This window comes from Sylvia atricapilla, chromosome 13 (genome assembly GCF_009819655.1).
Source record: "Sylvia atricapilla isolate bSylAtr1 chromosome 13, bSylAtr1.pri, whole genome shotgun sequence".
In the NCBI taxonomy this organism is placed as follows: Eukaryota; Metazoa; Chordata; class Aves; order Passeriformes; family Sylviidae; genus Sylvia; species Sylvia atricapilla.
The window spans coordinates 6,254,285-6,273,454 of record NC_089152.1 but is presented as its reverse complement, the minus strand read 5'-3'; the positions used below and the strand labels follow the sequence as shown (position 1 = coordinate 6,273,454).

Below are 19,170 nucleotides of genomic sequence, written 5' to 3'. Positions count from 1 at the left end.
AGGTGAGAAGGTGGTGATCATAAAAGGCATCAGGTTCCGTCGGTCTTTGAGGTTCTTTTGGCTTGTGTTTCATAAGGGTGCAGATATTGTTGTGAGATTTTTCTTGGCTGTTTCCAAGCCAGCATCTTGCTGTCAGCACCGTTAAAAAATTCAGAAAGGCCTTGAGCCTGCACACCTCAGGGCCAAAGCTGAGCAGCAGAGGAGCAGGCAGAGCCTGTCTCCAAAAAATGCTTTTCCATGACTTCTGTGTCACAGGTGGGGGGGTTTATGTCCTCCTCTCAAGTCGAGTAAAGGTTGTTGTTGCAGGAAGGATGATGGACTAGAAGGGCCTGCTTTCTATGCTTGACTATGTTACTGCTACCTCAAGCTTGCATCTTGTCAGGAAGGCTTTTTTGATTTATGTGTCATCCTTTTCCCTCATATCCTTTATGATAATAAAGTTCCAAGGCCAAATGGAACTTCAGCATATTAAACTCACCTGAGGTTTCTTCAGCACCTCTTGCCTTACTCCATATTATCTTTTACAGGAGCTACTTCTTTCCAGAATGTGTTTTATTCTTGCTGCCTGTGCTGTTTTTTTCATCCCTTTTCCTTCAAGCCAGGTGGAGATTTTGCCTTTTGTTTTCTCTTCAGACCTGAGGCTTGCTGCTGACATGGGTGGTAGAAAGTGGTATTTTGGCTCAATACTACATTTTGCCTTTCCCTCACCACACTGTCCTAGGTGGACTGGGCTGTAAACCTCCCTCTAATTTATTACTTTGCTTTCTGTGTTCTTCATCTTTACTGCAAATTGAAAACATGTCTCTGTAGGGTGCTCCAACCAGAAACAGGGGCCTTGGTGATTGTAATGTTCCAAACAATTCATTTCAAGCACCAACGTGATGATTATAGTTTGTCGTTTCTGGAGAGTAGTTAAACCTCATGTAATGAGGTTGCCAATTATCCCCGGTACTCCCCGATGTGCAGTGACAAATCAAAGCTACTTGGTGTACATAAGTGTGTGCATTTGTCAAGCCCCTGGCCTGTCATCCACAGAGGGAGACAGGGAGGGTGTTTTGATGCCTTGACACGGGTGTTGCTTGAGTGTGAAAAGGTGCGAAGTCAGGGGGTTGGTGGGGGGTGTTGGAGAGCTTTGGGACATCCACCTGGGTCCCTCCCAGCCTGTGGGTGATCCTGTGACCAACGCTGCGCATGGATGGTCTGAAGAGCCGGGATTAAAGTACTTCAGCAGTGAAAAGAGGTGTTGTGTTCCCCTCAGTGCACCTTGGCAGGGCGGTGGGAATCGCTCTTCTGCCACCGTTTCTGGAGCGTGTCATCAGGATGAGGATGGTAAATGAGCTCGTCCTTCTGGGGCTGGGAGGCTGAGTCTGTCTGTGCCGTGTCTGCTGCAGCTTGTGGGTTCTCCAAGTAGATTTTTGAGACTCTTTGGACTCCAAAAGACTTTTCGCACTTTTCAAACGGACTTCAGTTGAGCTTTACAGCTGCAAAGGGCTGCTCCAGAGTGTTCAGGTGACCTTTGGGCCCTTAAGGTGCAGGGTAACATTCACCATGACTCCTGCTGAGTTGGCTCCAGTGGAGGAGCACCATCTGCAGCTGTTGTGTTCCTCAGGGCTTCACTGTCCCTCATCAGGCATTTCTATTCCTACTCCATACCTAGCACCATATGTTAGGCAGCTGAAAGCGTGTCACTCTAGTCCATTGAGAGACTTTTAAACTTCACTGCTGACTTTTTACCTTTTTCTCAGAGGTATTTCACCCCAAGAACTGGGACAGATAAAACAGCAGCTGATGTCAAATGATGGATCTTAACAAATGGCAGTAGCAAGATGAAAGGATATTCAATTCTACAGAGAACTTCCTGTCATTTCCCTTAGAAGATGAAAGAGAACGAGCTGGCCCTGGCTGAGGAGATGGTGGAGGCTGCCAGACACTGCTTGAGTTATCTGTGCACTCTTTGCACTGGTGTTGTGCCATACCTGCCTGATGGTACAGAGTCCTGTTGCAGTAGGCAGTGGTCAGACATTCAGCAGAGGACAGGAGCTGTCCTAGAAAATTCACAGGAAAGAAGAGCAATGATTGTGGAATCACAGAATCACAGAAAGATTGGGGTCAAAAGGGATCTTAAAGATCATCTTGTGGATGGACAGGGACAGGGACACCTGTCACTAGACTAAGTTGCTCAAAGCCCCATCCAGCCTGACTTTGAACACTTCCAGGGGCATCCACAGCTTCTCTGGGCACCCTGTTCCAGTGTCTAACACGCTAACAGTAAAGAATTTCTTCCTTGTATCTAATGTAATCCCTCCCTTTTTCAGTTTAAAGCCATTACTTGTCCTGTCACTACACACTCTTGTCTAAAGTCCCTCTTGAGCTTTCCTGTAGCCCTTTTAGGTGATGAAGTGCTGTGACTTGGAGCCCTGCACTGCCAGACAAGGCACTTATGAAGGGTTGCTCTCCTGTGTGAGATTCTGCAATAACTCTGCAAAATTTTTGTTGTCCATCCCAAGCACGGAAGATGGATTTTGACCTTGGTAGTGCATGATGGTTGAGTGCCAACTTCAGAAATAAATGTCCATGATCTTTAACTCCCTCCTGCAAAAGGCAGGCTATCATCACTATTGTTGGGTGGACAAAGTTAAAGCTAGACCTTAGTGTCTTTGGATTTAAATTGGCACAAAGCTGCATCTCAAGGAATCCATTAATCTTGAACAAACTGAACTCCCGAGGCACAGCAGTCATTAATACCTTAAATATGACTTTTCAAGCTCACTACTGCCAAGTCTACCTTTGCATTTTCTATATTTTTCCTGGCAAGAAGGGGAAATTCTGTAGGTGGCCACCAAAGAACTGAAGGAAGCAGCAGGTGGCTTCTGAAATGTATCCATGTCTGAATTCCCCCATCCCCATTCCTCCCACACAGTATTTTTTTTCCTCTTTTTTCCCCCTGTTCTGCTAAATATTGCTATGCCTTTTGCACCTTAATTACACTCAGTAAATCTTCAGAAAGCAGGAGGAAAAGCTTGGAAAAACGTTTCTGATATAAAGAGACCAGAAGCTGTGGAGTGACCTCTTCCAAAAAGGTTAGATCAAACCTAATTATAGCCCTTTGTTCCACTGTCCCCAAGAAAGAACCAAGGGCACCCAAGCAGAGCCTTGACAAAGAGCTGTGCATTCTCTGCTGAGGCCAGTTCAAAAAAATCCTGAGGGGAAACATAAGCCAGCACCAGAGAAATATCATCTGCCAGCCCCTGGTACACCACAGGGAATGTGGGGGATGGATTTTCAAAATGCAAATAGGGGTCTATTGAGGCTTCGCTACACTACATCAAGGTAATTTTCAAACTTAATGATTTTCACATTTAATTCAGGGGGAAATTAGTCATGAGGTATTGAGACAAAGCAAGGCTCTCCTCTGTACTGGGATGCTCTCCTCTTCAAGCTGTGTTATCTCGACAATAATTAAAATGTTCGCTGGAGTAGAAAACGTGCGATCTGATTCATTAGCCAGATTCCCCTTTGTAGGGTAACTCCTGTTTGCTTATGGGAAATTGAGATGGGCCTGGAGGAGAGAGAGCTCTGGACACTGATGATTTGGAAGGGGGGAGCCAAGGGATTATGAAACCAGAGGCACATGTGTGTGTCCTACACAGTGAGCAGCTCAGCATGTCCTCTTCAACCTTCTTAAGGATGGGAGGGTCTATGTGGAAGGTGTTGGTTGGCTGGAGAAGGTTTAAGTTGTGGGAAAACACAGACTGACAAGCCTATCCCAGGCAGGAGGACCCTTGTGCCATGGGTAAGCCAGAGTTTCAGCTTGCTGAAAACACCCACATGTGCTGCAAGAAGGTGACCATCAGTGACTGAGCCAGTTTGGAACAGGAAAATGAAGCAAATCTAGATGGCAGGAGGAGGAGGAAAAGCTGGATGTGAGCTGGGCTAGTTTGTGTCTGAAAGCTTGCAAGAATTTATGCTGAATACAGCACTGATGGCACCCTCAGGCTCGCTCAGCTTTGTTCATGGGGAGCAGATACGGAAACGAGAAAGGGAAGAAAGAGCACAACAGGTTTTGATTGACCTCCCTATGGGGGAAACAAAGAGCAACATTGGAAATTTTTCTCATTCTTCCTATTTTCAAAATAATTTGTAAGAGTAAATAATCACTGATTATTTCTTTTTGCACTCTCTTGATTGTTGAATCTTTGGATGGCACTGTTGGGGTGTTTCACTTTGTTCTGGTGTTCCCACATTTTAAGCAGCTTGTCTGTGCAGAACAGGAAATAATTCCTGATGTGAAGTGAATTTACCCTTCAGAAGAGGCGAAAGACACCTCTAGCACCTCAAGCAAAGTCTGCACAAAAACCCCTCTCCGTTTTTTGCTCTTTCCTAGTGATCCCCAAAGTGACTAAGCACCTGCTCTCCAACCCCGTGTTCACCTGCATCATCCTGGCAGCCTGCATGGAGATTGCGGTGGTGGCTGGCTTCGCTGCCTTCCTGGGGAAGTACCTGGAGCAGCAGTTCAACCTCACCACCTCATCTGCCAACCAGCTCCTGGGTGAGTAACCACAGGGGACGCCACATCTCCAAAGTCCAAAGGTGTTTAAAGTGTTCAGCATGGCTGGTAACTGCTGCTGGTCTCTTGAGACTCTCAAGTCTCAAAAAGTGACTTGTCTGACGTGTGGAGATGTGTCTGTGAGTGAGAGGGCTGGGCTTCACCTGTGCCATGGCTGCAGAGCCCAGAGCACATCTCCACCATCCTTTCTCCTCAGCTGTGCTCTCCACTGCATCCTGCTGCCATCACTTCCCCTGTGGCCAAGCCTGTTGTGTGGGAAGCAGTATGGGACCAGTGTCCAGCAGCCAGGATAGGAGTCTGTCAGAGCCTTGCATGCAGCAGAAGTTGGCCCTCTGATTGCCCCCCAAGACTGCAGTTGCTCTCCAAGTGATAGTGTGGCCCACTGAACTGCTTGTCTCATGGTTCTGGTGCCCCACAGTTCTGCAGCCCATCTCAGTCTGGGTTAGGAAGCCCAGTTTCTCCTGTTACTTACTGCTTTCCCCTTGGCTGGAAATGACAAGATTGCAAATGAGCAGTTCAGGTACCTGAGTTAGTGCAGCTTGGTTGTCTTTCAAATGTCCCTTCTCTCTGACCATTCCATGCTGCTGTGATTTCACGTTCTGCATTTCTCAGTGTTCATTTGTTCCCTGTCAGAACACTGATGGCAGAATATTCATTTATTTGCTGCTGCTGCTCATCCCAGGCAGGCCCAGCCATTTGTTTATGACAACCCTTCTCTCAGCAGCACCCAATTAAGATATCTGCAAGTTGATCTTGGATGATCTGTGACCACAGCTCGCCAGATGGGCAGCTGGCAGTGATCTGTCAAAAACTGGGACATCAGGAAATGGGTGGATCTTCATATCCTAACAGGGAGTTTGCAAGCTGCTCTCCTGACAGTTGTTTATTTCCCTATTAAACTCATTCACATCTTCTGGTTTTGGCCTGGTTTTTTCAAAAGAAACAGTCCCCTGCAGTCAGTCTTGCTTCCCCCAGCGACCCAGGAATTTGCTAGTGGATTTTAATACAATTTGACAGAAGGTCAGAGGTCTCAAAGTTGTTAGGCTGTTCCATCTTTCCTGAAAATTAAAGGCTTGGCAAAGGAAAGTAACTTCACTGTTGACCAAGTGGAAGAAGGGAAAAAGCTGTTTGGTGGGAGCTGGCTGGGCAGTCAGCATGTGGGTGCAGCTGGGTGGCCAGTAAAGAGGGGGGATCACCCATGAGCCACAGCACATCCTTCTTCTGACCTGACAGTAGGAAAGGAGACTTGCATACCTCTGTGTTTCTCACAGCAACTTGTTTGAACAAAGTTGTAATCAGATTTCTCACATGGCTTTTGAGGGAGTCTAGAAATGCCAGGACTGGGATTATCTTCTAAGCTCAGTTCAGACGGGTAAGATCTGGCAGCAAAAGTGACCTCAAACAAGCAGAGTGTGGTAATTTCTGTCTGTGCTGGAAAGGGAGTCACTTCTGGCAGTGATTCTGCATTTCACAGTTAAAGAAAATTCTTCTAGGGCAGTGTCATATTTTCAAATGCTGCTCCTGTGTAGTCTCAGAAGATCAAACTTCTGTGAGCCGCACCAGCAGGGCTCATCCAAAGCCTCCAGACACCTTGGAAAATTCTTGGCTTTATTTGCTGCTGCTTAGGTCAGGCTGGGCCAATCTCAGCAAGTCTGGCATTCCCTCCAGCATGGATGAGAACTGGCAGAAGATCCTGGTTCCTCCATGCAAAGCAGCATGCCTGTTTGCATCTGTTCCTTTTTTTGGGCAGCCCCAGCAGCTGGTGCTACTCCAGGAGTTGGTCATTGCAAGGTTTCCTCATGCCAGTGCACAGATCTGGCTGCTGGAGAGTTCAGCCCTGTCACAGAGTAGTTCACTTGGCCTGGCTCTTTCCTCTTGCTAACTGTTTTTTCCTCTTGCAGGGATGACAGCAATCCCGTGTGCATGTCTGGGCATATTCCTGGGGGGCCTGTTGGTGAAGAAGCTCAGCCTGTCTGCTCTGGGAGCCATCAGGATGGCCATGCTGGTGAACCTGGTGTCCACAGCTTGCTACGTGTCCTTCCTCTTCCTGGGCTGTGACACAGGACCCGTGGCAGGGGTTACTGTTCCCTATGGAAACAAGTGAGTGCACAGAGAGTTTCAGGGAGCTTTACCAACATAAATCCATGTTAGTGTCCTTGACAGACAGCCATAGAGCAAACAGAGAAGGCAGTGTTGTATGGGCTCTTAGTCTGGGATGTTTCCATGCCACCCATGCTGAGAGAGGTGAGTACCTGCAGATGAGAGCAGAGTTTCACTAAAATCTGAAATTCAGTTAAACTGAATCAAAAGGTGCCAGACTTGAGTCTGTACCTACAGGCACCTCTGTAGCACTGGGTCTGGTTTGTCCTGGCAGTAAGGGACATGCACTGCTTTGTACATTGATTTAAGTGCCTGAGGAGAATTTGTAGAACCAGGTTTTAGATGCCTGGAAATACAGATATGGTGAAGAGAGAGTGTTTGTGGCTGCAGGCCCATTTTAATGTGAGAAATGAGGCTCATGTAACCCTGTTACATCCTGCACTCACAGGACTTGGAGAGAGTTATTTGGTATTTTCCTCCTGAGTGCTCCTGTATGCAGTAGCAACTCTTTAGATGACAACTTCAGCCTGTCAGCTTCTTGCAGAGTTGCAGAAAAACACAGAGCAATCTCCACAGCATCTCTTTGTGTTTCCTTGAGGCTTCTTGTTGAGGTAGCAGGGCAGCCCAAGCCTTGCATTAGATGCACTTTTTAAGGGAGATTGAGGCCATGGCATTTCAGTCTCCAAGGAGGGCTGTAGCCTGGATTTCTTAGAGCTGGAACCCAGCTAGCCTGCCCACTGCTTTCTTCTAATGTGTTTGCCTTAACTATCCCCCTCAAAGGCATCTTTGTGAGGCAACAGTTCAAAAAGCTGGCTGATATCACACTGTCCATTAATTTCTTTCTCTCTTTGTCTTACAGCTCAACTCCAACCTCATCTCTGGACCCATATTCCCCCTGCAATAACAACTGTGAATGCCAAACTGATTCCTTCACTCCAGTGTGTGGGGCAGACGGGGTCACATACTTATCTGCCTGCTTTGCTGGCTGCAGCAGCACGGTGAGTGGGCTTTCCTGGACACCTCTCACCTGTAGGAACAGTTCTGGGAGCTCAAGTGAGTGAGGTTCCTGTGTGTCAGGTAGAGTGGCTCACCTACAGCCAGCAGTGGCTGCACTCCCAAAAGCTGACCTCACAGCTTTGTTGTTTTTCAGTCTGCTCCATAAATGCCCACTCTCTCCAGCAGCAGCTGCCAGGGTCACCCACAGAGCAGGGTGGGATCTCACTACCTCCTGCTCTGGTCTTCCTCCTCAGCACAGAACCAAGGAACATGACAGGAGATCTGCACAGGTTTCCAGTGGCAGAACACATCCTCTGCAAGAGATTCCTTGCCCAGACAGCTGAGGAACCAGCTTCTCTTTTATCCTGCTTCTCCTCATCTCTCCTCCATCTGCCCATGTTCGCCCTGCCCAACTCTTTTTGGCTTTTTGCTCTTGCTCTTTTCCTGAATCTGTTTTCTAGACAGTTCTGAGCAGATCCTGGTTGTATTTACCCTTGTTTAAGCTTTCCTTTAACTCCTCTTGCTTCTCTCTCTTTCCTTGTTTTGTTCTGAGGCAGCAGTAAGAGTAGTTGCCAGGGGAGTAGAGATTCCATCCAAAGACATTCTGCATTTTTCAGTTCTCTCTAAGAGTTTATTTCCCTTGGAAAACTTTTAAAGACCAAACTACCTCTCTATAAAGAAGCTGTGGGGAATTTTTAACAATATCTTAAAAGCCAGCTTTTTAATTTTTTGCTGAAATGTTAATGTCTTCTGGGTTACACTGAAAATGGGTGCCTGCTGCTCCTGTGAGTGGGGGCTGGTGGGATTCCTTCATCCTTGCTCTCTGCCTGGGGCTGTGCCAGGTGTGGTGACCACTGCTGTGTGCAGCCTGTGGGAGGTGAGCCTCGTCACAGGGACTGTTTGTGCCTACAGGGACATCAGTGCTCACCACATGAAATTATCCTTCCATGGCTTCATCCTCCCTCTTTGAGAAGATACCAAACCTCCCTGCCCTGGAGACAAAGCACATGAGAGTGCTGCTGAGCAGACACTTGCTGCTGGCAGTGCGTCCTCCTCTCCCAGATCATCTGTGAGCTGGTCCTGCATAAACATCTTGTCTCCTCCATTCCCTCTCCAGCCTCAGAGATCCAGGCATCCTTTTGAAACACCACAGTTTTGAGCTTTCAGCAGCCCTACAAGGATCTACATCAGTGTGACACGTGAAGGTGTTACCTCCTGCCCTCTTCTTCCTCCTCCTTCCAATAAGTCAACACCTGAGATGGCAGCAGGATGATTTTAGCAAGGAACCAGCTTGTTTCAGGCACACAGAATTGTGTCTCACCAGTTCACTGAGCCTTCAGCAAGTGTACAGCTGGTGTGAGTCTGTGGCTGGAGTGTGGGAGCAATCTCCACACTGTGCAGTGCAGGGCAAAGCTCTGGCTCCTCTGGAAGGAGCATAGTAATGAAAATTCAGCTCTGCCCCTTCAGTCTGCAGCTGCCTGACCTTGTGCTCTGCAAGAGCACAAACCTCTCAGCAAAAAACTCACTCTCTCTTGTGCTCTCTCTTACTCATTCCTTCTTATTTTGCGTTTTCGTTGTCATCCTTGGGCTTCTTCTCATCTCTTTGTTTTGTGGGGTTTTTTTGCAGTAACATTTTGAACACAAATTGGTGAAGCAATAGCATCTGTTGGAAAGGGCATTATCAAGAATTATGGACCAGTTTGGCCATGCAATGGCCTTGAGGCAAAGCCAAATTACCAAACCAAGTTTTAAACCCGTAATCCAGGTAATGACCTGTCTGGAGGGTCTTGTGAATGTTATGTGCTTGTGATGAGCCAAGGGTTGCTTTTTACTGGGACATAAAATTCTCTGAATGCTTTATTTAACTTTACTACATTTTACGTTTCTGACTGCTTCTCTTCACTTTTCCTCTGTGAACAATCCCTAAAAGCAATGTGTATCTCAGTTGTTTTTTTTTTTCTTTTTCATTTCTTCTCTCTTACTGAGCTGATTCCAGAGATGCCCTTGTCCAATAAGCCATAGGAATATCAGTGCTGCTAGGCAGAGCTTTGGCTCCTCCAAGAACTTTTCTTTCAGGCCATTCCTGGGAGTGACCCTTGCATACCACGTGTAGGACTGTGCATCTTTTTTGTTTGATGCCATTGACTCTCTCAGCATTTTGGCTGGAGACACATGAATTCCAGCCTGGAGTTACTCTGCTGGCACCTCACAGCTTTTCATTGAAGTACCAGCCTGTCCCTTCCCTGTCAGAGCCAGGGCTTAAAAAATGAGTAATTAAAAACATGGGTAATTTGCGTGGATAATCACACCAAAGTCAGGATGGTAAAAAAAAGGTGTAAACTCTGCATCTGTGTAGCCTCACAGGCACACATAAATCTGGGTATGCAGGTTGCTGGGCAGCAGAAGGTTCTGATAACAAGTGGTTGAATGCAGTGAGGTTGCAGACAAGAGGATCTATAGAAGTTTGGCACAGGTAGCAAAAAATTGCCTCTCCACAGGACAAAGTTATACCTCCATCTTTGATGTTTCCTTGTTTGATGTCTGTGAGTTGCATACTGTGTCAGTAATAAAAGATCAAAGATCTCCCAGGTAAGGATGAGGTGCTGTGCTAAGCAAGCTGATGTAGTTCGTACAAACCACTCACACTGCTTTGGGCCAGCACCCTGAAACAAAGTGGTCAGAAAACTGGATTGAGGGATAAGTTTTCAGGCAGTGAGGGTAGGACTTGCCTTGTGCTTTGTAAAAAGTCACACCAGTGGGAGGACAGTCTGCCTCACCACTGCCCAAAACAGGTACCTTCTGTCCCTTGATGAGAGCCCATGGGAAATAAACACCCAATTCTTCATGTTACTGTGATGGGAATTTTGTCCAAGGGTTATTCAGTCCAGGTATATACTTTTCCAGACTTACACGGGTCCATGTAAGTTTGATCCACAGGACCTTGTCCAGGCTGGTGGCCAGCAATGCACTGCAGTAAGAGCCAGGAGCTACAAATTCGTGTGTGCAAATACCACCTCAGTGGTGCTAATTGTCACCATTCTGGAGCCTTCAGGTGTCAGCTTCTAATTCACAGCACTGGAATTTGTTATGTTAATTATTGCTTGCCAGCAGAAAAGGCACCTGCATGTCTGCTCCAGCTCTCCTGGAGTTCTGCACCACAGTCTCTATTGCCCTCTGTGCACTTAGTTGGAAAAAAATGATTCAGCTCCTATGAAGAAGGAATAGACTGGGTGTCAGAAAGGTTGGAGTGATATCCTTGCTGATCCTTATCTTTGGAGGCAGTGAACCAGAAAGTGTGCTTTTGTATGGTCCTAAGGGGACCCCTTCAGCAGAAAAGCAAAGGAATTTCTGCTTGCACATGGTAGAGGGGAAGGGGAGGAGATTCAGCTGCTTTTCAATATGTTATATTTTATGACGTTACTCCTCATACAAACATGTGACCTGCAAACCCAGCGGGCTTGTGAAGACAAGCCATGAATCATTAATGACTGTTTCTTTCTGTACTCGTTAAGGGATTTCTTGGTAGTATTGTGTGCCTTAATTGCACTGACATCCCCCACTCAGAAATTCAGGAGAGTGAGTTGGAAAATAAGGGGAAAAAAGTAAATCCTTGAATCTGTGACTGGCAAACAAAGCTTCTTTTCACATCCTGCACTTGCTGGAGAGATCAAAGCAAAATGCAGTCATTCCACCCTCCTTCTGATCACATATTGATAAAGTTTATCTCCCTTGACTCAAGCTTTTAGTTCAACACAAATCTCTCTGAACCAGATGTCATTTATTAGCCCTGGAGTGCACTGAAGTCCAGCAGCATCTCTGCTGCCAGGCTGTGGTAGTTCAGCCCTGGGTGAGCTGCAGCACCCGTAGTGGGTGGCTCTTTCCCAGGGTTTGAGGTGCTGGAAGCACCAAACCTGCAGCCAAGGACAGGGCTGCAGATTTACCTGCATGTAATGTACTTCAGTTTAATTGCAGCAGCCAAGAGGATGGAGGTAAATAAGAAAGTAATTAGAACCATAATGGGGGGATCTTGGTTGTCACAGAGACACAGATTGTTTCTTTATTCTCCTCCAAAGAGGTAGAACTCGGTAATAATTTTGTTGCAGTGACATTTATGGGAGAGACTTGAAAGGAACAGAAGAAAAGAAACAAGCCAAGGGACAGCTTTCCCTTGCTGGCAACATGCATCAGCTCTGATGCTCCTGAAATTCTTTCCAAACCCCCCTCCAACAAGCACTTAGGAGTTACTTAATTGACCATTAGAGGATTTGGCGTTGCTGCTGAGTTACAGAGGGCAGTGGTGGGGATCACAGCTCTCCCTTCCCCTGACTCTTTGTGCCCCTCTGCAGAACCTCAGTGGCTGTTCGTGCCTCACCTCAGTCCCTGCCGAAAACGCCACCGTGGTTCCTGGCAAATGCCCCAGCCCTGGGTGCGAAGAGGCCTTCCTGACATTCCTGTGCGTGATGTGTGTCTGCAGCATGATCGGGGCCATGGCGCAGACGCCGTCCGTCATCATCCTCATCAGGTAGGCCTTCAGTCACCTCCTCATCACTGGGGCTCCAGTCACCATCCTCGTCACTGGGGCCATCAGTTCTCATTCTCACCAAGCAGGGCCATCAGTGACCGTCCTGTTCAGGGCTGGAAGCACCCTAGGGCCCAGTGGGGAGCTGAGGGTCCCACACAGCTCCTGGCCTCTGCCTTTTACACTGAACTCACTGTACCCACACCCATGGTTTCGAGCTGAACCTCCATTCAAGCAATTTTCTATCTAAGCCACTTTTTTTTTTCATTTGGTAGCACCTGGTTTAGCCATGGCATGGCCTCAGTTCAGGACCTGCAGTCTGGAGCTGCTAGAGCGAAAACAGGAATCGCTTGAGCTGTCCTTTGATGAAGTGAGGGAGTGAGGTGGAATGGGCCCCAAATGGACGAGATTCCTGCAGGGATATTGCAGAGAATGGTGGCAGAGGCTTTTCTCCTGAGATTAACGTGGAAATACAGATGTGCAGTTTCCAGTCAAGGTAGTAAGGAAGTTCAGCTGCATCGGGAGAGGGGCAGAATTGCCACCCCCTGTTCTCAGCACATAATGGCTTATAGAGAGGCTTAGGATCACCTTTTGAGATAGTCTGGAGACCATAGACACCACAGAAAGATGAAATGCTGTGGCAAAAACTAGCTTTGGTGAATACCTGCCTGACTGGAGTTTAACTTCTTTCATCCTGGACCAAGTCCAAGAACATAAGGAACTTGGAAGTCTGAAGGACATGTCTGAGTTAAACCAATGTGAATAGGTGGGAAAAAGTAGCTCATTCAAATAACTGACCTTGTGTTCTTTCCAGACATATGGAACACTTCACCTTATGATATACATATATATCTAAGCCCACATTTATCCAGAATTACTTAGCTGTCCAAGCTGTCACTTACTGAGAATAATAACCAGAGGCATAAATAGCAGATCCATTCTGCTGCCTGGAAAATTCCAATAAAATTCAATCAATAAGGTCTGTATTAGAAACACACTCTTGAGTGGATTTTGGACAGAACAGCTCTGTGAGGGCATGTCTCCCTGCAGGATACAAAATGAGATATTCCACCTACTAGTTCATTTCTCTCTTTGCATCTCTGGTAGCTAAAGGGAAATCAAATTCCTCATGATAAATATTGTGACAAAAGCAGTTTGAAGTTTGAAGAGTTCTTTGTTCAAGGAAGCTGCCAGCACCTTTAGGATCCTGCATGGACACATCTGAGTGTTGCCTTCAAATGAGATAATCCCAGCAAGCCAGGAAGAACACCACCAGGGAATAAGAAAAGCAAAGGGAAGATTAAACATACTCAATTCAGAGCTGTAGGAAATAAACAATTCACACATCCAGATTTGTAACTTCACTCAGAATCACTGATAGCTGCCAAATGTACAGGGGAGAGCTCTGAGCCAGATACCACCTTGTGCTCTCTTGCAACTGCCATCTTCCACTGCTTAAAGAAAGTTGTGGCATATGAACGTGTCCTTGGTGTCAAGAGCAGCGACAAGTGACACTGGCAGCTCCCATGGTTATTTAAAAATGGACTCAGTGTCTACAAAGTAAATGTCTTGTCTGAGCAAGTCATTTGGTCACTGCTCTAGTCAGTGAGAAAAGGAGATTTCTCCAAGTGGCAGTTTTTACTCCAGCCTAAAGGTATGGACATTGGCTTTGTCTTAAATATAGAAAAGTGGATGAAAAGACATCACCACCAATTAAAAGCCTACTGTGAATATTCCATATGATAATCTATTTTTTCATTAAAATAAACTTTTAATGCTCTGTTTCTTTCATTTCCCACCCAACTGTAGAATCCTATTTGAGCCAAGCCATTAACCATTGGAACATTTTCCCAAGGTCATATAATTCTTGGCATAAAGTCTTTATATAAAGCATGGAGGTCTGCCTGAGAGCTGCTGAAATTCATCCTGAGGTCACAGGCTTCATGCAGAACTCATGATATAGTATTACATGGCCCGTGAATGTGTGAGAGGAGGGCAGGTCATCAGAAGTATCTTCTCCTAATTTAAAAGCTCTTGCTGGCTCTGTTTTATCAGTTTTGGCTGATGCACCTCCAGTGTATTTATACAGAGAACCACCCCTGCCATGATTGGTTTTTTTTAAAGCACCTTTGAAAGATAAATCTTAATGCAGAAGTGGTTGTGTTTGTAGCAGAAGACACTGCAAACACTGTCTTCCCAAGATAAAAAAAGTGGCATTCTGAAGTCACATGCATGAAAACTAGTGTTGAGCCCTTCCTCACTGAATCAACTGACTGAACCTTTTGGTTCACCATCCTCCCTCCCTCTCTTGTTCCCAGTACTCTGGGGAGTTTCAGAACCAAAAATTCTCTCCCTCCAGTTCTCAACATCTGGAGCCTTGAAAACATGATAGGGAGCTTGCAAACAATGATTTAATGAGATGGGAATTCCATTTTTCCCCATCCAATGACAACATTAGCTGTTGTTATTAATGACTTGGCTAATTCCTGAACCTATCACCGATGCAATTACTTTTGGGGCTGTAGGCAGTTCAGGAGAAGGCTGAAGAAAAGCCCCATTAATGACTTTTTGAAGAGGTGCTGGTGGCATCCTGGCTGACAGCTCAGAATGGCCACGGGGTGTGTTAATCAAAGCAGAACAACAGGAATCGATTTCTCTCTCTCTCTCTCTCCTCCCTGCAGAACCGTGAGCCCTGAACTCAAGTCTTACGCTCTGGGGGTGCTTTTCCTGCTGCTCCGGTTGCTAGGTAGGTGCAAAAGTTGTATGTCCTTCTCTCCCAACCTCTGTTTCCTCATGGAACACTCCATTTTTAACATGCAAAAGTTGATTTCTGCTGGCTGTGGTTGTCCTGGGTGGGGTCTGACACTGGGGTCCAAGCTCTCTCCATGAGGGATGTCACATCAAGGCTCCTGAAGGCGCTTTTCCTGCTATTTGTGTTGTGCTAATGGAAGAAAATGCAGTGTTGCACGAGAAATTACTGTTTCTCCCATGGTCCCACACAAACAGTTTCTCTTCTGTAGCTGTTATTAACATGTCAGCAGCTTGTGGAGTTACTGCTGTATTGCATATTGCTGAAGCAGAGGGATGTGGATTTTCACCTTCCTTTGAGGGAGAGGACCTATGTTGCAGGGTGGGTTTGCCTCTTTCCTTTGGGTCTCTCAGAAAGGAAATCAGGAAAATGAGACAAGCTGAGTCCTTGTTTCCTCCTGTGGGTTCATATCCCATATGGCTCCTTCTCTGGACCAGTAAGAATTAAAGTGAATGTATGAATTAAAGGGAACATACCAGGCTGCTGCTTGTTTCTGAGTGGTTTTTTTTTTCCCTCTGGAAGAGGTGGCTCCTGTTTTAAAGCTCTTCTATTTCAGCTCATTAGTCTCAGTGATTCAAGGCATAATCCTCTGATCCATCGTTGTGTGGGACCATCTCATGCCCAGGGTTTCTGCATGTTGTGGGAGTGAAATTTACTTTTTTTAGCAGGGCACAGGGAGCACCTTCCCTGCATGGCTGCCTTGGTCCCAGAGGAATGAGCTGGAGACTAAAGTGCCATCTTTTAGGCTACAGCAAGACACTGGGAAGCACAAGACTGAAAATCCAGCAGTATCAAACATTGCTTCGAATAAGTGACCTCGGTTTTTTACTTAATTTTTTAACACCTTATTCCCTGTTAGCTGAACAGGAAATGGTGCTCCCAGACCAGTTTACAAATACATTAGATGAACACTGGTTTTGGTGAAGTAACTGCAGCCATACAAAAAGCTCCATCCAGTTAACTTACCCAGAGCTCAGATAACTCAAAGGGAAGTTTCTGAGTTGACCTGGGTCAGCTCTGGTTCAAGCCTTGCAAACACAGCATTTTCTTTAGCTGTTGGTGCTGCTCGTGGGTTTTGGCCTGACTTGAGCTGTGACTGGCTGAATGTGGAGTGTCAGCAGGCAAGTGTGCAAGGAGGAAGGCTGTGGGGTGTTGTTTCCAAAAGAAAAATACTTAAGGGGAGGGATTTTTATGGCTTTTCTTTTTTCCTTTCAAAAGAGAGAAGCCTCCTGAGATAGCAGCATCCTAAATTCCTCTAAAACCAGGCTCAGGCTTAAGTTGAACAGATTTCTTTTTTTCACTCTGATAAAGAAGCCATGGTGAGAATTTAAACTCAAATCTTTATGTGTTGCTCTGTCACTAAGGGATTCCCATGAAATAAGACAATATATCCTGAAGCATATCAGCAATGTAGCTGGAACGCACAGAAAATGAAGAGAAAGATACTTTTCCATATGAGCAAGGGTATCCAAATTGTGCCTCTATCAGCCTGAGGTTTGAGAATAGCTTTGCTGATTTATTTTAAAAGCTTTTCAGCTCACCTTTAAGCTTTGACTTAAGATGACAGTGATAATAGCTGCTTCTTGAACCAAAGGAGAGAATTAAATGCAAGAGGTATGAGACCCGAAGGTGCAATCGTACCTAATAGATTTCAGTAAGACAGAAGCACCTTTTTTTATGCAGCCCTACAGTTTCTGCTATGAAATATATATATATATAAAGCAGAAAATTTTGCAACACTTTGCAGTAAGAGGTAGAATATGATTGACTCTCTTTAATATTCACTGTAATAACATGAAACATGACTGAATTCTCCCGTTATCCTCCTGCACATATTATCTCATTTCGTAGGAATTCTGCTGTGAGAGGGCAGCCTAACAATGTCTTCATATAAAAGCATTACTGCAGTTTGCCAAAGAGAGTTAAGTAGTGCCATTGGAGCCAAAGGTTCAGAATGGAATTGTCTAGAATGGCAAAGAATTTCAGACCTTTAAGATCCTGGATGTATCCTTTCTGGGTGGTGTTCACCATGTATCCTAGAAGAGCCTCTGCTTACCAGGGCACTTCCTTAGATTTTTTTTCCTCCAAGCTCATGTTGTTTGCCTCTTATTCTAACACAGCAAAACCCCACAGTGTTTCACTCTCAGGAGGAGTTTCTGGTGTGCAGTGCAACCCTTTGGCTTGCTTATCTCAGGAGCTCTGAGCACCAGCTTGCTCCTGTGAGTCTCTTGTCCTCTCCTCTGCTAAAAACAACCTAAAATACTCACTGATTGCAAAAGGTGTTTCCACATGGCTTCATTCACATGGGAGTAGCTTTGAAGTTCAAGGGAAGCAGGTCCTTCCTCAAGTCCTACAAGGAGCACTTTTTCCAGGCCAGATTCTCACGGACACCAGGCAGGCCAGCTGAAGCCAGCAGGTGGGGATGGCAGCTCTCTCTGAAATTCAGCTTGCACGTCTCCAAAGCTTTGTGTCAACATCTCTCAGCATGTTAACAAGTAGGGACTCACACCTCAAAATTATGATCCAAATGTGGTTTTCTGTTACTCCAGAAAGAATGTGGCTCCTCAGTCACTACCACCTCCAGATGTTACCCCTGAGGTGCCATCCAGCAGCAGTGGGCACACAAACTGCAGTCAGCAGCACAGCCTCTTGCTTGTTTGTGGCAGGAGCCCAGCTGAATTTTTAAAATCCAGGTTGAGTGTGTGGTTGTTCACAGGTTTCAACTAAAAAAGCATCTTTTAACTTAGAAGCAGAGCCAGCCCAGCCCGGATTTTCCAGTCATTGAAATGATGAACAAAGAGCTGGTGCTGATATTTTTTTCCAGAACATAGACAGGTTTTTAGATATGATGACTGGAACTAGTATTTCTAACAAACAGATTGTCTTGCTTTTTTTATCATCTGGTTTTATTTACTACATTTGTGCTATTAATGACTGGTTAAAATGAGTACCAAAAGCCCATATAGCCTTTTTTAATTCTTGCATTTATCAGCATATAAGGAAGATCAAACAAAATCTACAGAGCTCCAGTCATCAACAAAATAAAATAAAGAGATCTCAGTTACCACAGGGAACAGTGAAGACAACCAATTTATTTGTAGTCTTAGGATACATGTCATGAATGTCACTACTTCGCTCGTGACAAGCTGAAGGAAGGTATCTTTTTTAAGCCTGGAAATCCAGGTTAATGATGAAACTGGATCCAAGATTAAACACTTTCCTGTCTAAAAACTGCAGTCCTTGTGTCTGCTTTCACAGGTATTTATAGAGTCTCAGGCATCACAGCACCTACGGATGCATTGATACTGTCAGGGGGGTGTTGTGCCTGCCTGCTGTTGGATTTCAGTACACGCAATGCTCTCCTTTGCTCACTGTCTTAACCCACAGCAGTGACTTTATCAATCAGGGTTTTTTTCAGACTTTATCTGCTTCTAGCCTCTGCCCATAAATACAGCAGAAGGTAGAGAAATGGTTACATTATGTAGAACGTTCACATTTTCTTCCCAGTGCTGTGCACTCATTGCACGTGCACTGGTTGGGGAGCGCGAAGCTGGAACTTGGATGTCCTAAGCATCCTCAGGCTAGTGGGGAACAGGGGGGTTGGTTGCTGCAGTGCCCCTGTAGGATGGGGGGAAGTAGAGAAGAAAAACATTTCCTTTATTAGTTAAATGAGATTGGAGTGATTACTTTACTTTAAGATTGCAGCTCTGCTGCAAACTATGATTGAGAAACACTCATCGGTAGTTAGCTGCAGTGGCTGTGGGAGAATCCTGCTGTGATATTTCATTTAATGGCACTCTGAAATTTTTCCTTCTTTTCAGATGGCATCTTTGACATCTATTAGAGCCTATTGTTTTTTTTCCTTGGTTCCAGGGAAAAGCTTTTGCTATGTCAGGCTAGAGTCCAAAACTGGATCTCAGTGCCGAGGCTGATTTTAGGTGTTGAACTGGAGTGCTGTGAGATCCTTCAGGTGAATACTCTAAAGTGCAGAACTGCCAGTTTCTGCAGAGTGAGCTGCAAGGCTGTCCTCCTCCTCTTTCATTTACCCCTCCACTTAGTCTCATTAGGCAAACAAGAAGCTTAATAAAAGCCACTCAAACTTGAATAAAATCCTTGCTGCATATTGATATCAGCAGGAATCTCTTCCGTAGACATTAAGTCCAAGCTAAAAGCTTATCC

General features: G+C 45.6%; 1 protein-coding gene across 1 annotated transcript in view; it reads left to right on the top strand.

Annotated features, from left to right (window-relative positions):
• SLCO3A1 (solute carrier organic anion transporter family member 3A1) overlaps positions 1 to 19,170 on the top strand; it is a 129,272-nt gene that overhangs the window by 107,588 nt on the left and 2,514 nt on the right. Inside the window, exons 5-9 of the mRNA XM_066328287.1 lie at positions 4,385 to 4,549; positions 6,469 to 6,667; positions 7,527 to 7,665; positions 12,010 to 12,185; positions 14,864 to 14,928. Coding sequence (XP_066184384.1) covers positions 4,385 to 4,549; positions 6,469 to 6,667; positions 7,527 to 7,665; positions 12,010 to 12,185; positions 14,864 to 14,928 — 744 coding nt within the window. The remainder of the gene's footprint in view (positions 1 to 4,384; positions 4,550 to 6,468; positions 6,668 to 7,526; positions 7,666 to 12,009; positions 12,186 to 14,863; positions 14,929 to 19,170) is intronic.